This window comes from Corvus moneduloides, chromosome 26, assembly GCF_009650955.1.
Source record: "Corvus moneduloides isolate bCorMon1 chromosome 26, bCorMon1.pri, whole genome shotgun sequence".
Taxonomy (NCBI): domain Eukaryota; kingdom Metazoa; phylum Chordata; class Aves; order Passeriformes; family Corvidae; genus Corvus; species Corvus moneduloides.
In genome coordinates this window covers 5,988,582-6,005,873 of record NC_045501.1, presented here as the reverse complement: position 1 = coordinate 6,005,873, position 17,292 = coordinate 5,988,582, and the positions used below count along the sequence as shown (strand labels likewise).

The 17,292-nt window shown below is 54.8% G+C and overlaps 1 protein-coding gene across 3 annotated transcripts in view; it reads right to left on the bottom strand.

Moving 5' to 3' along the window:
* Positions 1-3,946: 3,946 nt before the first annotated feature.
* Positions 3,947-17,292, bottom strand: part of MRC2 (mannose receptor C type 2) — a 28,697-nt gene continuing 15,351 nt past the window's right edge. For 2 of the 3 annotated variants that reach the window (XM_032134407.1, XM_032134408.1), the window contains exons 10-30: positions 15,088-15,203; positions 14,802-14,950; positions 14,468-14,685; positions 14,104-14,246; positions 13,585-13,687; positions 13,358-13,496; positions 13,072-13,107; positions 12,434-12,594; positions 12,054-12,121; positions 11,672-11,772; positions 11,425-11,570; positions 10,922-11,036; positions 10,678-10,841; positions 10,350-10,458; positions 9,648-9,886; positions 9,393-9,561; positions 9,068-9,217; positions 8,673-8,792; positions 8,007-8,186; positions 7,575-7,601; positions 3,947-6,705 (exon numbers count right to left, since the gene is read on the bottom strand). In XM_032134407.1, the coding sequence (XP_031990298.1) occupies positions 6,485-6,705; positions 7,575-7,601; positions 8,007-8,186; positions 8,673-8,792; positions 9,068-9,217; positions 9,393-9,561; positions 9,648-9,886; positions 10,350-10,458; positions 10,678-10,841; positions 10,922-11,036; positions 11,425-11,570; positions 11,672-11,772; positions 12,054-12,121; positions 12,434-12,594; positions 13,072-13,107; positions 13,358-13,496; positions 13,585-13,687; positions 14,104-14,246; positions 14,468-14,685; positions 14,802-14,950; positions 15,088-15,203 (2,874 nt within the window). In that variant the 3' untranslated portion in view covers positions 3,947-6,484. The other variant, XM_032134409.1, reaches the window with a different exon arrangement.

Here is a 17,292-nt window from a genome sequence, read left to right as displayed (position 1 = left end):
TTTTTGAACTTCTACTGTTGTCTTTTAAAGTCCACTGATAGCTAATTACTTTCAAAGAGCATAGGTCAAAGTAACTAGTAGTGAAGTCAACGTGGCATTTCTGTTGATTATGTCCCAAACCTGCCTCACCTAATTGGAAACAGTTGGCTAGTAAGTTGAGTTTTTAACTAACCTCCTTTAACCTTTAAAATCACAAGTTGTGGAGAGGCCTGTGGTCCCCTGATGTGCGTCTGGAGTCACATTTAACACTGACATTCTTTGCTTCTGAGGTTTTTTCTGATTAGAGTTTGAGCTTATAAAGTGACGTGATCCTGTCCACAGCTTCCAGCCAAGGGGACCAGAGCACACGTTTACATCTGTGAACAACACATAGAATGCTTTCCCTCAGCTGGAGTGGGATGAACTTTCAGGGAAGTTCTTGTATTTAACATTCTCTAACAACTACCATGGCCTCAACAAAGTGGGGATTTTCCTTTGTTTTAAAAGGGAGAATGTAGGCAGAAGGAAAACAGTGCTCAGGTCTTGACTTGAATGCTGACACACAGAGATGAACCCATGGAAAGCAACTAGAAAATATTGCTGTTGTTTGGAAGTAAAGCTAGGAAAGAGCCTGAAGGCTTCACTGCACTGTACAGTAAGAAACCTGGAACATTTGCATCTCAGCAAAAGATCAGTACAAATGTGCTGTATAAATTCTTTCAAGCTTCTTTTTAAGGCTCAGATTTGTACATGAACTTTTTGAATTCTTGCCTGATTTACACGTTTCCTAACTTCTCAATTACATGAACTTGAAACATATTGCTTAATACATTATAATTCTTTTTATTCTGTGACAAGACAGTATAATTTCGTGAATTTTAAGGGACTTAATATTCCCTATGCTGCTGGTTAACACCATACTGGTTATTGTCCATCACTGGAAACCTGATCCATATGTGGCACTGTGCTCACTGGTGTTCACATTGGGCCTCACAAACTTACTGCATGAATTAGAAGGTAACTATTAAGCATGAACTCTACATGATAATTTGACTGATAACCATGTCAGATGAGGAGCACCCAGCATATTTGATTATTCCTGAACAAAATTACTTACTGAGCAGACACCGCATTCACAGAACATTGGATTTTTCCTTCATCCCACACAGATTAATACCCTCTGGGTCAGGCTTATGCCTGGCTTCTGGGAATGAGGAAACAAAGATTTTGTGGTGACTCATTTTGCACAAACTGTTTGTTTTCAGAGTAGCGGTTTTTACCATGGGGCGAAATGAAAACAGCTGCCAAGTGCAATTTGGTTCAAAGAGGCAGCGGCCACTGGTCGCAGCCCAGACACGTCCGTGGCTCTGCGAAGCCCTGACCTCTGTTGTGCTGCAGTCCCTCAGCACATTTGTGTTCTGAACATTTAACACTGAATTGTCACCTTCACAAACACCACTGTGTTGGATCTGAGTGGCAAAGAGCAGCTCAGGCCAGCAGGCTCCTCACTCTCTCTACACCCTGCTAGCTACAGCTTGTAGACAAAGCCGCCACATGCCTTTAGTAGAGCTGAGCGTGGCACGCTGGATTCTGCACTGTGCTTTAGGGCTCCCAAATATATTAGAGTGCTTCCCACACACTGTGGATATTGGGGCTATCTCCGTGCATGGCTACAGGTATTCAATGCAGATGATGACTAAGTCCTAAGCAGCTTAGGTCTGTTTTTACCTATCAAATTGAGGGAATTAGCCTCTGAGGGCAGGATTCTGTTCACCTGCCATGAGGTGCGATGTAGACACTGCAGCTCATCAAGCTGCCCCAGTCTCCTGTTTTTATTCAGAACAGGGAACTTTAGGTCACTGTTCAGCTGACCCAGTTTAGATCTGCCAGTGCCCAGTGAATGCATCAGAGCTGACTCAGTGGGAGCCTCGGGCTGCGCCAACAGCCCTGGCTGACTCAGGTTTATCAGATGAAGCCCAGCCTGGGGTCTGGATGTGGTGTGCTGCACTTACATGTACTATAAACTGCTTCTGAAAATAAAAGGGACACTTCCCTTCCACACCCTCACACTAGCCCATGATCCAGGGCTGATCCATGGGCTGACGGGCAGCTCACCTGCCAGGGACTAATTTTAGAATGTCCTAGTTGCCTGCCTTGGAGGTGCTGCCTTCCTTCTGTCTGATACCTTGGTATTCAGCAGGGAAATTAAAGGGGATTAAAATAACGAGGCCATTTTGTATCCTTCTCCAGTTAAACCCATTCTGAACCAGATGTCATGGAATTTTCTAATGAGTCTCTTAAAATGAGTGTGCTCAGTTCAAGTTTAGAAGAGTTGATAAAAGGTAGACATTCTTCATGCCCGTGGAGAAAACGCCTCTGGTTACTACAAACTGTGCTTTTTCCCAAAGGCCACATTTCTTTTGGATTAAAATATAAATAAATAAAGCACATTCTGATCTTCACTGTTTCACATCGGTAGTACAAGCTTTGATAGGCTTCCTTTGAAGAGAAGACACACACCTGAGTTCAGGTCAGGTCATCCTGAGAGGGTTTAAGCTCCAGAAGGAAGAGGACTCCAGTCTCCTTTTCCATGCTGCAGTGCAGTGTCGCTCCACGTTATTTCTGTTGCTGTTTGCAATTAAATGGAGCAGCCCTCCCTGAGATCCTCTCACCTCTTGGGTGAAAAACAAAAGAAGAGAAAAAGAATTTCTTCCTTCAAAGCATCCTGAGAGTTTCTGCTCCAGGTGCCTGCCCTGTGCTCTTCACCCAGTCAAAGACAAACCCAAGCGAAACCTCATTGAAATTTAAAAGCCATGTGGATGAGGCAACTGGGGACATGGGTTAGTGGTGGGCTTGACAGTGCTGTGGAAATGGTTGAACTCAATGAGCTTAGAGGACTTTCCCAACCTAAACAATTCCATGATTATGTGATTCTATGATTATGAAATCTCATCTCTCCCCAGCACGGTGGGAGAGCGGGGACAGTGCTGGTTCTGACCCCAGGGAAGGGAGCAGTGGGTGTGGACAGCCCCAGGCTACTGAAGGGATGGGGAGACCCCAAAGAAGAGGGAGGTGAGGAAACAGCACGAGTGACCGAGCGACCGGTGCAAGCAGGGGAAGCCTGATGTGTGGGAAGCGCTGCCAGGCTCACTGCTCTTGTGCAGCAGTGCTGGTCCAGGTCAGCCCTGCAGCTTCCCTGCAGCCTGGCCAGTGTCTGTGGTTGTGTCCAGTGTTCACTGCTCTGATATGAGCCGTGGGATGAAGCAGGAGCAGCTGGATAGCAGCCCCATCTCCCAACTCTTGGTGAGAAATTTCTTGAGGAGGAAATTCTTTCCGAGTGTGGTGAGGCCCTGGCACAGGTTGCCCAGAGAAGCTGTGTCTGCCCCATCCCTGGAAGTGTTCAAGGCCAGGCTGGATGGGGCTTGGAGCACCCTGGGAAAGTGGAAGGTGTCTCTGTCTGTGGCAGGGGGATGGAACTTGATGAGCTTTAAGGTCCCTTCGAACCCAAACCATTCTAGGACTTTATGAAACGGAATGCCCCGAATGCCTGTGCTTGCCTTCTCCCAAAAGGAAGGGGTCTTGGAACCTGTTCATGCCATTGGAAATCTGAAGTGCTTTTCCAAGGACTCTGCTCCACCTGACATCTTCACTGAACTCTGGAGTCATCCACAAATAAATGAATGCTGCCCATTCTCCTTCATCTTCTCCCTCCAGCCAACACTTCTGAACAACCAGTGGAGCAGAGACATCATATCCATGGGACACACAACCAAAAACCACAAGGAATCAATACAACATCCCCCTCACCTGGGCACCTTGGAACTTCCTCTGCTACAGGCACGTAGGTGTAATTTCAGGCAGGTAAGTGTCATTTCATCTTTATATTCATGACTTGTTGGGGACATAGGGAAAGACAAGTTTTGCTTTTCCCAATTAAAAGGAAGGGAAAAAAATAAAAGGAAGAAAATAAGTGGGAAAGGAAATTTTATTTCCAAGCTTCTAAAAGGATCTTACAAAACACAGAGAGTAATAAAAGCGCAAATATATATATATATATATGTATATATATATATATATATATATAATTGACAGGGTCCTGTTAAGCAATTCTTCACATTATCTAATGGTGATAGAAGATACCACGTAACCATATATGCATTTCCCCATAATCCTGATCACTGCCGACAGCTCACAAAACTCTTCTCAGACAACATTTCTCCTAGACTGTACAGATTTCTTTTCTCAAAAGCAAAGGAGGAGGACAAAAACCAAAGTAATCAAGAAGAAAGAAAAAAAAATTCTCTTAAGCAAGGTCTTCCAGGTTGGGCTGGGTGAGAGCCAAGCTTAACACCTCCTGCATGGCTGTGGGACCTCCTTCCCAGGCTCTCCATGGCACAGAATTTCCTCCAGCACCTATTACTCCCCACCACCCCAGCCATATGCCCCGTGTTACCCTGCTCCCACCCCGCCCAGGGTCTCATCACCTCAAAGGAGCCCCAACCCTGTCCAGCTGCATCCTCAGCGCTGCTCTTCCCTCACACCTGCCCATCAATCCTAACCTCAATCTTTATTTTTTAGGACTTCCTAACACATCTGCCCATCCAGAAGGAGTTAATCCCAGACCTCCATCCCCACCAGCAGCACAGGTTCCAGCTCAGCATGCCTGCTGCTATTTCAAGCATCCCTCTGCAGCAGGAATTCCAGCTGCTGGGGATGGGAAGGGATTCATGCTTGGCTTTTCAGGATCTAGCTCCCACACCAGGAAGGCACAGACCAATGGACAGAACCAACTGCTCCAAATCAGAAAGGACCTCAGGAAATAAAGGCAGGGAAAGCTGAGAGAGAAAAATGGAGCCGGGGCAGGTCCATGTGCTCCAGATTCTTCCTCACCCTGAAATGTCATGGCAGCTTTTGGAGGTTGCCAAAAAGTAAACAGAAACCCAGTGGTACCTGGTTCCCCCATCCCACCCCCCAACAGTTTCTTAAAACACTTAATGTCCAGCTTAAGTGAAATCAACAGATTTTAAAATCCACACAGGTGTTAAAAATGAGTTACAAAAATTTGCTTGTTCCTGTTCTTGCAGCAAAACCAACCCCAACTCGAGCCTCAGAGGCAGAAGGCTAAAGGCAACATGTCTTGTGTCACCCCCCTTCAGAGGTCCAAGGGGCTCTTTGGATCCCATTCCTAGCAGGGAACCTCCGCTGAGGGCCTAACAACTCTCACTCTCTCCAGGCATCCTTCATCCTAGGGATGCTGCTGCACACAGCTGATGGAGGATGGCTCAGCCCCAGGCACCCCCACTCCTTCCTGCACAGCTCAAAAGCCAGGCAGGGGATTACTTACACACTGCCTTCCTCCTTCTCCTCCTCTACACCCTACATGGGAAAACAGGCAACCACACACACCCCAGCCAGCTGTGTGAAAAAATGTATATATTCAGCACGCACTCGGTACAGTATAGCAACAAAAGCTACCATCGTTTCCTTAAAAACCAACAAACCACCAACTTCAAAAACAACCAACAGATTCCAAATCCTCCCCACCCTACAGCACTGATCCTTGGCCTTCTGGCCCCAGCAAGCCACCAGTGACAAGTGACTCCAGCCCCACACCATCCCTGCCTGGCAAGGCACAGAGGGTGGCCCTGGTTCTCTGGGAGCATCTCCTGCCTCGGCACCCAACTCCTCCTGTGGGCTCTGGGCTGCTGAGGGTGGTCCCACCAGAGGAGCTGGGCCAGCAGTTTGCTCCAGTGCTATCCCATGCAGTTATCTGGGGGACACACACACCAAAGAAAATGGGACAAGCTCTGTCTGCCAGAACAGGGAAGTCACCACAGCCTCACTGGGGTTCAACACACCCCTAGGAATGTGCCAGGGAGGAGAGGGGGATTCCGTCGCTGATCCTGGAGGCTCCATGCTTGGACAGTGTCTCTGCTGCTTTCTGCTGGAGGTGGGGGATGAGGCCGAAGAGAGGGAAGGAGCTGCACAGTGGTGGGGCTGGGAGCTGGCAGGGCCTGCGCTGCTGCACACAGAAGGGAGGTAGATCAGCTTTGGAGACCTCTTGCCTGGGAGGATGTCTTCTCGGACACCAGCTCCGTTTCTGGGGGGGAAGAGCCTGCTGCAGGGCCCTGAATGCCTGCGCTTGCCTTCTCCCAAGGCAAAGGTGTCTTGGAGCCTGTTCATGCTGCTGGAAAGATCTCAAACTTGTGCAGCAATTTCCCTCAAAACTTTTTAGCCCTGAAACTGCCTCCACGGCTGCTGCAGGCAAACCCCCGGCAGCTGGGGACAAGCCCAGAGGTGACGGCAGCAACATGCGGGGCAGGAGGGATCCAGCTCCCTCCTCTTGCCCACCTGGTTGGACCCCAACCCTGACCCCAGCCCCTCTCTCTGCCCTGCCACACCGCTCCCGCTGCCACCCCTGCCCCACACGCTGTGGGGATAGCGTGTGTGATGCTCTCCGTCCTCCCCCCTCCCCAGGTCCCCATCCCCAGCGTCCCCTCTGCCGTTAGTCTTGCTGCTCGTTCATCTCCATGTCCGACACCAGGATGTTCTTCTCGGCAGATTCACTGGGGTTGGCGGTGGTGCGACTGTAGCGAGCGCTCTCGAAGGCGCCGCGCTCCGCACTCTGTCGGCGCTTGTACAGGAAGATGACGACCCCCAGCACGGCGCACAGCGCCAGCGTCGACAGCACGACCACTGCGATGGCTGTCGTGTTCTCCGGCAGAGCTGCAGGGAGGAAGGGCTGCTGAGAGGCAGACAGATGGCTCCTGTTCCTTCCTCAGCCTGCAGGAGAGGCTGGGGCTGGTGGGGCTCCAGCCAGACCTGGGTTTTTGGGCAGGATCATTTAATCATAGAATGTCTTGAGTTGGAAGGAACCCACAAAGACCACCGAGTCCAACTCCTGGACCCGCACAGGACACCCCGAGAATCCCACCCTGTGCCTGAGAGTGCTGACCAAACACTTCTCGAGCTCTGGCAGTGTTGGGGCCGTGACCACTGTCCTGGGGAGCCTGTTTCTGTGCTCATTCCCCTGTGGTGGGTCACAACAGGACAGGATGGAATGAGATTAGCTCAGCTGGTTGAGCATGATGCTAATAACACCAAGGTTGTGGATTTGATTCCTGTATGGTCATTCACTTAAGAGTTGGACTCGATCCCTGTGGGTCCCTTCCAACTCAGCGTATTCTTTGACTCTGTGAATCTGCTTTGGTGTTTTGGGCACATCCTGTGCCCTTGGCAGAGCTCCTGGGACTGGGCAGACTCCCTGGGTCTTTCCTATGTGTATGAATATTTAGCAGCTGCCTGGGATGGATCTTTGGGATCCTACCAGCAAACATGGTGGCCATCCCCCAGACTGACCAAGCAGTGTGGGCACAGGAAGGAGAGTAGCAAGCGGCTCGGAAGACACACACCTCCATGGAAGGATGGCTCCTGCTCCTGAGGAGTTCTAACTCAAGGCCAAAGTCACTTGGGAATGGCATTCCCCACCCACATAACCCACTTCTTTGGTTATTTACACAAGCCGGGCTACGGCACAGGCTCCCAGTCCTGGTTTCCAGTCCCAGTAGTGTGCCCAGGCTGATGGTACCACTCACCTGCCCTGGAAAAGCTGCTTTCCTCCACTGCAAAGGTAACACAGACAGGTGAGTGCACGGCCACAACACCCTCCCATCTTCCCACCACCAGCACCACTGGACCCATACACCGCACTGCTCCCAGTGCTGCACCACGTGGGCAATGGGTGATGCACAGCTAGGACGGTCCTCTGGCTCTGCTCCACCACTGCCCCACCGGCCTCATCCTGCCCCAAGGAGCTGACCCAGCCACTGAGACATGCACAGCCCATCATGGAGCCCAATGGGGACCTGCAGACCCCAACACTAACCCATACCATCCCCTGCACTGGAATTACCCGAAACACATGGTTGGTGCTGCCACTGTGACAGCTCTGCTGTGCAGCACCCTGCCCAGACCCCCAGCTCACCCTACATCAGCCCAGGAGCCTCGGGGAGCAGAGGGAGCCCTACCTCGGGGGATCTTGCAAATGACCCCCATGGTTACGTTTGTGCAGGAGCCTAGGCGCCACACGCCGTTGCTGCTCTGGATCCAGTAGCAGCTGTTCTGGCTAAGCATGCTGGGCCCCGTGTCGTGCTGGCCCCAGTTGGAGTAGTTCACGGCAGTGTTGTCATGCCAAACCAAGGTGCCACCTGGGAAATGGGAAAATTAGGCTTGAGGAGGCTGAAGGAGACACTCCACCTTTGTCCCAGTTCAGAAAGTATGAGGAGGTGTGACGGGGCTCTGGGCAACCTGGTCTAGTGGAAGGTGGCCCTGCCCATGGCAGGGGGTGGGACTGGATGGCTTTAAGATCTTTTCCAACCCAAATGATCCCGTCATTCTGTGATTCTATGGTGGGGAGGTGTGATGGGGAGGACCAGGGGCTACAGCACACCTTCCTGAATCAGAATGCTCCAGTGTCTTGGAGAAGGCTTTGGGTTTCGTACCCCACCAAGCCAGAGGAGGACACAAATGGCATGTCCAGCATGGCCTGAGACACCAGTGAGCCTGGTCACACTATGGCATGAGCCCCCCTCACTGGTGCCACCACCAAGGGTTTCCTCTGCTCACTGCAGACTTGGTGGGAATTCATGGAGGTGCCTGGGGATGTATCTCAAACCTCATTCCTTCCTTTGTACCTTTGGGGTTGAAGGTCATGCCCAGCCAGGCCCCCTTGGAAAGGCCCTCATATGCCTGGAGATGCTCCCACACAAAGACATTCTCCATTTCATCCTGGATGGACAACACTGTGCCGCCAACTGCAGAGGGAAGACTGTCATGGAGGAGCCCAGAACTGAGAGGACTGAGCTAGGGAGCAGCAGTGCCCAAGAGGACAAAGTTGAGGACCTACCTGTGAACCACATGATGATTGGGGAACCCTAACATGGAACAGCAAGGAGATGATGGCTGACCAAGGCTGGACACAGACACAGGGACAAAGGGGTCTGCTGCACCCACAAACATCCTGGGGATCCCACTCTCTTCCATTTCCAAGGATGCATCTCCCTCCTTTACCACCCCAGGCCCCTCATACCTTTCTGGCACCTCCTCATGGCGTCCTTCTGCCTGAGGGTGATCTCCATGTGGAAGGTGTAGCAGTGGTCCCGGAAGGGAATCCAGGAGGAGTCCTCCAGCGATTTGGGACAGCTGCCACTGTAGCTCCACTTGTGCATGCGGGGGTGACCTGAGGAGCACATGGTATATTAAAGGTGTGGTGGGGCACAGCATGTCGGGGTCCCACAGCACACTGGGGCATCCAGACCCACAAGGACATGCTCCAGAAGGTCCCTAGTGGGATGCCCCATCTCCAACCCTTGGTCACACCCCACCTGGACCACCGCAGGCCCCCTGACCAGCACCTGTTTGGAGCTGGCAGATGCCCCCCTGAAGCTTGGTGTCACAGCCAGCTGTGCGCCAGCTCCCGTCCGTGTCCATGTAGGAGCAGCCGGTGGTCTGCTGGGGCTCCCCGTCCTGCCAGTTGGTGTAAATGAGGCTCTCCTCCGTCAGCCACGAGTAGCTCCGGCCTCCCTGGAAGACCACATGGAGGAGATTCTTGGGGACTGCTGTGATCCCCCTGGGGACCTGTGCCCCAGGTGCCTGCCCCCTTCCCTCACCTCATCGTTGGCCAACCCAATCCAGAGTGGAGCCCGCAGGCTGCTGATAGCCTGCGTGAGGAAGGCCTGGCTGTAGGGGTTGGGGATGGTGGCCAGGGTGGCATTGAGGGTCTCGCAGAGCAGCAGTGCCTCGTGCCACCTGAGGGGTTTCTGCAGGATGCGGTAAGTGCTGTTGTGGTAAAAGAGGGTGCCGGTAGGAGAAGGGGGGAATGGTGTCTGCGCAGGGCTCAGGGACGGGTCTGGAGGAGCAAAGAGACACAGTCAGAGGGCACAGAGGACACTCCTGCATCTACTCCTGCAGGTGGGTCACCCCCTTGTCCATCCCTACCCAGGCCAGGCTGTCCCTGGCAGTGTTGTGCTGATTGCACCTGCGGACATCCTGGTGCAACTGGGGAAGGAAGAGGGACATCCTTAGGGATGACAAGCACTGACACCCTACAACCATCCCCACCTGGGAGCTGTCCACCAGGATGCATGTCCCTGCAGGACACACTGAGCCAGGCCGGTGTGCACAGGTTTGGGGCTGTCCCATAAATGGCTGAGACCAGGGACCCACCCACCCAAGTTAAGCCTATCTCCCCAGCTCTCCATAAGCTAAACCCATCGCCCCAAGCTCCCCAGTCCCACCACAGCATGGGGCACCAGGGTGGCAGTGGCTGATCCCCAGCCCAGAAGAGGGCTGTCCCCTCGTCCCCCTCCTACCTATGCTCCGCTGGCAGACATAGCCATGCTTCTCTTCCAGGCAGCTCCGGTCATCCCAGCGTCCCGTGAAGACGGGGGGTGAGCCGTGCCACACCACGACACAGTTGGTCTGCACAGCCAAGCCACAATCAGCACAGTCAGCACTGCCCTTAGCACTGTCATCTTACACCACAGAGATCCCCATGCGAGGAACCCCCACCCTACAGCGCTTCACCCTGCACTGCCCTTGGAGAACCACCCCAGTCCACTAAATCCTTCCTTTCCCAAGGCTGGGCCTGGGGCTGAGACCTTCCCGGGGGATGGGGGTGCTACAGGGAATCTCCCTTACCGGCTTGTCACGGGGGCTGGAGGAGCTGCAGCCCGAGGGCTCTCCAGGTGCCCAGCTCACGTGCCGCAGCGGCTCCCCCTCCACCCACTGGAACTCCCTCTGAGCATCGTGCAGGCCAATCCAGAGGTCGAAGGAGATGTTGGGCAGCATGGATGTGATGAAGGCTGCAAGCAACAGGTGAGGCACGGAGGACCACCCCTGGCAGGTAGAACCTGGGTGGGGTGGTTGGGCAGAGGAGACCTACCCTGCTCCAGGGGGCTGGCAATGGTGGCCAGGACGGCGCCCTGACTCTCGCACACCTGCTTCGCCTCTGGCCACTTCACTATTTCGCCTTTGTTGTGGCCATTGAAGCTAAAACACTGCACAGCCAGGGGCACAGGATGGTCCAGGAGGTGCAGCTGCCCCCAACCCTGAGCCTTGCACCCTCCCCACGCAGGCACCCTCTGCAGCCCCATTCTGCCCAATGGTCCTTTTTGCCTTCACACCCTCATGCCTGCCACCCCCCAACCCCTCTGGTCCTCCCACATCTCTCCTGGCAAACCTATGGACACACCTCACCTTCCCCACCCCACGGCACATCTCTCCCAGCATCCCTGTAAATGCATCCCCCAGCACTCCCCACAAAACACGTGCAGGCATCCCTCTCCATCCTGCCCCTTTGCAGCCACCCCCTCAGGGCCTCCATAGGGCTGGTGGAACACCAGGAAGTAGCCATCATCCTGCTGTCCCCTCTCCCTCCAGCGGTACCTTGCTGAGGAAGGGCAGCCAGCCTTGGGGACAGCCCCCACTCGTGGCAGCAGGTACTGGAGGGAGGGAAGGCTTCACAGCAGTCCCGTTGCTCCGCTTGCAGATGTAAGGCAGCGCCGTCATGCACTTCTGGTCCCCCCAGTCCTCTACGGGGAGGGACAGGCTGGGCATGATGCCCCTCTGCACCGGTACCAGCGCCCCAGCCCCTCAGAGCCTCATGTGGAGTCCTGCCCTGCCCTGCCCTCACCTCGGCTGGCTGTCATGTACACACACTTCCTGTCCTTGCTGATGGGCCGAGGCTTGCCCGGTGCCCAAAAGACAAAATTGAGGAGGGACCCATCAGACCACCTGGAACAGCATCAGGAGGAGTACGAGGCTGAGCAGTGACTTGGTGAATGGGACCACTTGAATGCCCTAACTGGGAGCGTGTCCCACCATCACCCTCTTGGGTGAGAAACCTCCAGCCCAGCAGCCCAGGATGAGACCCCCAAGATGCAGTTGCTGAGCCACAGGCACTCTGAGAGGTGGGGATGGTGGTGTAAGGACATGCAGGGACATAGTGGTGTGGGGATGTGATGGGGACGGTAGTGTGGGGACATCCAGGGACAAGGTGGCTGGCTGTGACTTACTTGAACCTCCCGTCATTCTCGTAGGTGTGCAGCCCAATCCACCAGTGCTGCTCCTGGCCCCTGGAGAACTGCACGCCCAGAAAGGACATATCAGTACCCTTCAGGGACTGGGGGGTCTTTGGGGGCAACTGAGGCTGCCATGGGGAACAGACACCCTTCCCCAACTTGCAAAAGCAAGGTAAAAAGCATCACTTTGCTGAGCCCCAAACCCACCCCCAGGCATCAGGACCAGCCACCATATAAGCCCATCATGACCCCAAGCCAAGCCCAGCACCCCCAAATATTGTCCCTTCAGAAAAGGGTGAAAGAAGACAAGGAAGAGCAGCCCATAGGGCAGCAGAGCCCACTGGTGCCCTGGGAAGTTCCTGTCCCCTTGGTACCTTCTTCAGGTTCTGGCCCAGGAAGCGCAGCTCAGCCTCGCTGTGCACTGACGTCAGCTCAGCCTGGAACCAGCTGCAGATGCGCTGTGCCTGCAGCCACGTTGAGTGGTGCTCGAAGAACTTGTACTCAGCCTCCTGGTACTTTACCCACTCTTTGCTGCCTGTAGGCAGGGACTGGTGTCACGCTGAGGCTGTGACACTCCTGCCATAGTCACCCTGACCCTTGGTCCCTGCCTGTTGGGCTGCTTTGCTTTTGTCCCTCTCCTGCAGTGGAGCGGCAGCAGGATGCCTGGGTTCCCCTCCCTTCCACAACCCTGCCCAGGATCCATCCTCTGGATTAATTGTGGCAGATATCCATTTAGGACATCAGGCAGTCTATGCACAACCTGATGTTGTGTCAGGAGAGGTTAAGGTTGGATATCAGGAAAAACGTTCTTCCCCCAGAGGGTGATCAGGCTCCCCAGGGCAGTAACTACAGTTCCAAGGCTGCCAGAGCTCAAGGAGCAGTTGGACAACACTCTCAAGTGCAGGGTGGGATTTTTGGGGTGCAGGGCCAGGAGCTGGACTCAATGGTCCTTGTGGGTCCTGTCCAACTCAGAATATTCTGTGACTGTGACAAAAGGCTGTGGCCAATGCACCTTGGGTTGCGATCTCCGGCTCCTTCACATCAGCACCTGGAGAAAGGGCAAGGAGAAGCTGTCAGGGGGGTGCAGGCTGGGATGCTCCCATGGATGCTTCTCCGCAAACCATCCGTGGGCTACAACGGCAGGATGCCTCTCCTGAATTCCCCCAGAAGGGACAGCACCTCTCCCAGTCCCTGAATTGGGAATCACCCTCCCTCCTCCCAGGGATTCCACCACCCCACAGCCCATGCTCCTCCAGGTCAGTCACAGCTGATGGGTTTGGGGACCCCTTTCCCGGTACCTTTGGGCAGTTTGCAGATCCAGTCCAGCTGGGCTTCGCACTGCATTGGCATCCACTGCAGGGAGGCCAGATCCAGCACCGCACAGCTCCGGATGTCATCGTCATCATAGTTACTGCGGTCAAAGTTGTGGTAGAAAAACTGGGGGTTGAGAGAGATGGGCAGTGTTGGGCATTTCCACCAGCACCAGATTTGTCCCTCCCACAACCCAAATACCCCCTGGACTCACCCCCAGCCCATCGCTCCATCTCCAGCTCCGGTCCCCAGCGGGGTCCCGCCGGTTCAGGCCGATCCAGAACCAGTGCTGCTCATGGAGCTCTGGCTCCGACTCCCTGTGGAGAGCCAGGGGGACAGGTGAGTACACAACCCCCTTCAAACCAGAGGGGTTCATATTTATATACAAATATATATACAGGGCTTTTTCTGTTTGTTTTCAAAGCCTGCCATCCCCACACACTGGACAGCAGGAACTGGGATAACAGGCATGCCGTCTCAGGGCTGGAGCTGCTTTAAATCCAAGCTCCATCCTCAAATTACACTGAACTTCCTGCACATCTCCCACACCAACTGATGCACCTTCTGTACACCAGTCTGTGCTCAGAGAGATCCATCAATCCATCCTTCCATCCATCAATCCATCCATCCATCCATCCATCCATTCACATGTGCCAGAGCACCAAGAGGGCTGTGTGCTCATGGCAAGCACACTCTGGCAGTGGGACACACACTGGTGCCACCAGCCTCTCACCCAAAAATCTTGTTGAGGGTGTTGGCGACAAAGTGCTCCTCCTCGTAGCTGCCTAGGCTGAGCAGCTGGGCCCCCAGCTCCCGGCAGAATTCCTGTGCAGCGATCCACATCTTCTTCTCTTGCAGCTTTTCAAAGCTGAACACCTGGGAAAGGAAGAACCCACAGCATGGGGGGGCTCAGCAGCAGAACAGGAGCAGAGCACTGTTCCCACCCACAGATAGCCACATTCCAGGGCACAGTGCTGCCATCCAGCCCCAGCCAGGCTTGTGGCGTGCCTCTTGCAAGCATCAAAACGTGCCCCTTCACCCCGCTGCACTGGGGAGGCACATGCATCCCCACACCGACCTGTCCAACCCCCCTTCACCTTGTAGCAGTGACGGAGTTTGGGGTCGGAGCTCCATCCTGGGGGGCAGGTGGCAGTGAGGCTGGGTGTGGGGAAAGGACCGGGCAGTTCAGGATTGACTGGGGTGCCCAGGTTCTGGCGACAGATGTACTTGGCCTTGAAGGTGCTGCAGTTCTTCACCTCCCACAGCCCCATGGAGCTGCCGGTGGCCAAGGCCACGCAGCCACCCTTGTTGTAACCTGGAGCGCTCACGAGAGCAGGGAAGATGCCAGCCTTAGGGTTGGACCGTGCTGGGGGGCAGTGCCAGTCCCGCCTTGCATGAAGGGGGAGTCCCCATCCCACCCCTATCCCTTACCGGGCTGGTTGCGGTTCCAGTGAGTGTACATCACCTCATCACCGCTCAGCCAGCGGAATGCGCCCGTCTCATTGATGTCCTGCAGAGCTGTCCAAAAATACTCCCCATCCCAGCCATAGATGAGACTGCTCACATATGCCTGCTCAAACCTGGAGGGACAGTGAGCGTGGGCAATGCAGCAAGCCGAGACACCGAGCCACCCATGATGCTCCAGCCCTTGGAGGTCACTCCCCACCTTGCAGGACTTGTTTTGGGGTAAACCCACCACCACTGGCGTGGCACTGACCTGTTGGTGATGGTGACCAGTGTGGAGCTGTAGTCAGAGCACGTCTTGCGGGCGTCACTGTAGGGGACACGGTCCTCGCCCAGCCAGAAGCAGGAGGGGCTGTGCCACTTCCAGCCCTGCAGATGGGTGACAGGGAACATCCACCACTGCCCACCTGGACCTCCCCAGAAGGATGGGAGCAACATCCCAAGTTCCCCACCACCGCCTCTGCCTTCTCCTGGGAGGTCTCCTGCCCCCAGCTGCCCCAGCTTGACCCCACTCAGCTTTGATTTCTAACAATCCCCTGGTCCCAGAGGACATGGCTTCAGGGAAAACAAACACACAGGCAGCTTCAAAGCTGGGGAAACAGCTCTCCCTGCCAGCGTCTGGCCCTGGCTGGGATGCGGGGAGGGGAACACAATCCTCCTCTTTACGCCGCAGGGCTGAGTCCAAAGTGAGTACCACTGCAGCCAGCTTTAATCCCCTGCCTTGTTGACATTGGAGTCTCTCAGGAGTTGGAGACACAATAGTGCCTGTTTTCCGCCAGAGCAGGGAGCAGGGTGGCCCTAGGGCTGGCAGCGGTGGTGGCAGAGTGGGGAGGGACATGGGGCCTCATCCGCGAGAGGGGACACACACCCTTCACAAGGGTGAAGTGGCTCAGCCAAGGAGCCAAGTGGCCCCAGGCTCAGGGACCCCCTGGAAGGGGAAGCATCACTACAGTTCTACTCCTGGGTCCCCCGAGCATCGGAAGGACAGTGGGGGCACGTGCCATACGCAGTGTCATCAGCACAGTGGGGAGGGAAGCAGGAGAGCAGCCTCAGGAAATGAAAACAACCAAATCCCAGTTTTCCCCTCTAAGTTCCTGCTCCTACAGCCTTCCTCTGAAGCTGGCAAATCCAGGTACAGACCCATCAGCTGGGTCCCTCTGGAGCAGCATGGTTGCCGCTGAGCAGCCAAGAAAGGGGCCTGTCCTGGGACAGTGCAATGTCCCCAGACGGGTCCCCAGCCAGCCCCGGCCTCAGCACCCCTAACACCCCGAGGATGCACTCCCACACACTGAGCACCAGAGCAAATCCCTGTGATCCGAAAGAGGGTCACAAGAGGATCCCCAACCCCAACTGTTGCCCCCAGCTCCCAATCCCAGTATGCCCACACATCCCTCTCCTGCTCTGCCTTTTCCATTGCCCAAACGTCTATCCTTAATTGCTTCCTTTAAGGCTGTTCCTGAAATGAAGGAGACTTTTAAAGGGGGGGAAAAGCAGCAAAGCCACCATGAAAAACCAGTGGAGTGGCTGGAGTGGATAGGACCAAACCCCTGAGCAAGATGTGCCTCCTCTCCACCAGCTTCTGCCTCTGGGTGGCAAAAGCCCTCATTGAGAATGAGTAAAGTAGAGGAAGGATGCTTCTTGGTTCATTTGTCCCTTGCATTGGTGCATTGGTTCATTTGTCCCTCACAGTTTGTTTCCCAGTGCATCTCTGTTGGGCACCCAGGGTCAGGATAAGACTGGCTGGAGAGCCAGGAGGGAGTTAAATCAGCATAGGGAGTCCTCAGGACCGCTTTGGGGACATACAGATGCATGGTAGCAGAACTTCGCCACCGAGTGTCTCATCCCCAGCATCTGCTGACACTTGGGCTCCTCCAGCTTCGCCTGGTAGCCCTCAAATCTGGCCCTGCATGGCAGCTCTCCTGCGTGGCTCTCCTGCATTGGCTGCTGTGCTCCCCCGAGCTCTGGCAGAGCCAAGCAGCTGCTGGAAAAAAGGCAAGGACATGGCAAGAGCCCGGCAGCACCTCTGGGAGTTGGCCTGAAGCGGCTGCTTGCTAGTCAGGGTGCAAGCGCACTGGCCAGCTCTGAAAGGCTGGGAGAGGTTCAAGAGCCACAGCGCTGCCAGACTCAATGCTTGGAGGCTTTGCAGAGAACCACAAAAACCACTTCCCAGGAAGCGTGGGAACAGGGCAGCTTCAGCCCTATGCGACAGCTGGAGAAACTGAGGCAGAGCATGGACTGAGTGAGAATCTGCTGGTTTGGTGTTCCCAAAATGCCCATGCCCTGCCCGGAGGAGGCAACCCGCCATCCTGTCGAGGCATAGGGCTGGCAGCCACCTCCATCCTGCCAGGCTCCCACGTGCTCCTGTGTTCTGGCAACGGAAGAAAAAGAACATCCCTGCTGCTGCCAGGCCACCTGATGGGGAGGGTCTTGGACAGTGTGCACAGATGCATGTGCTTTG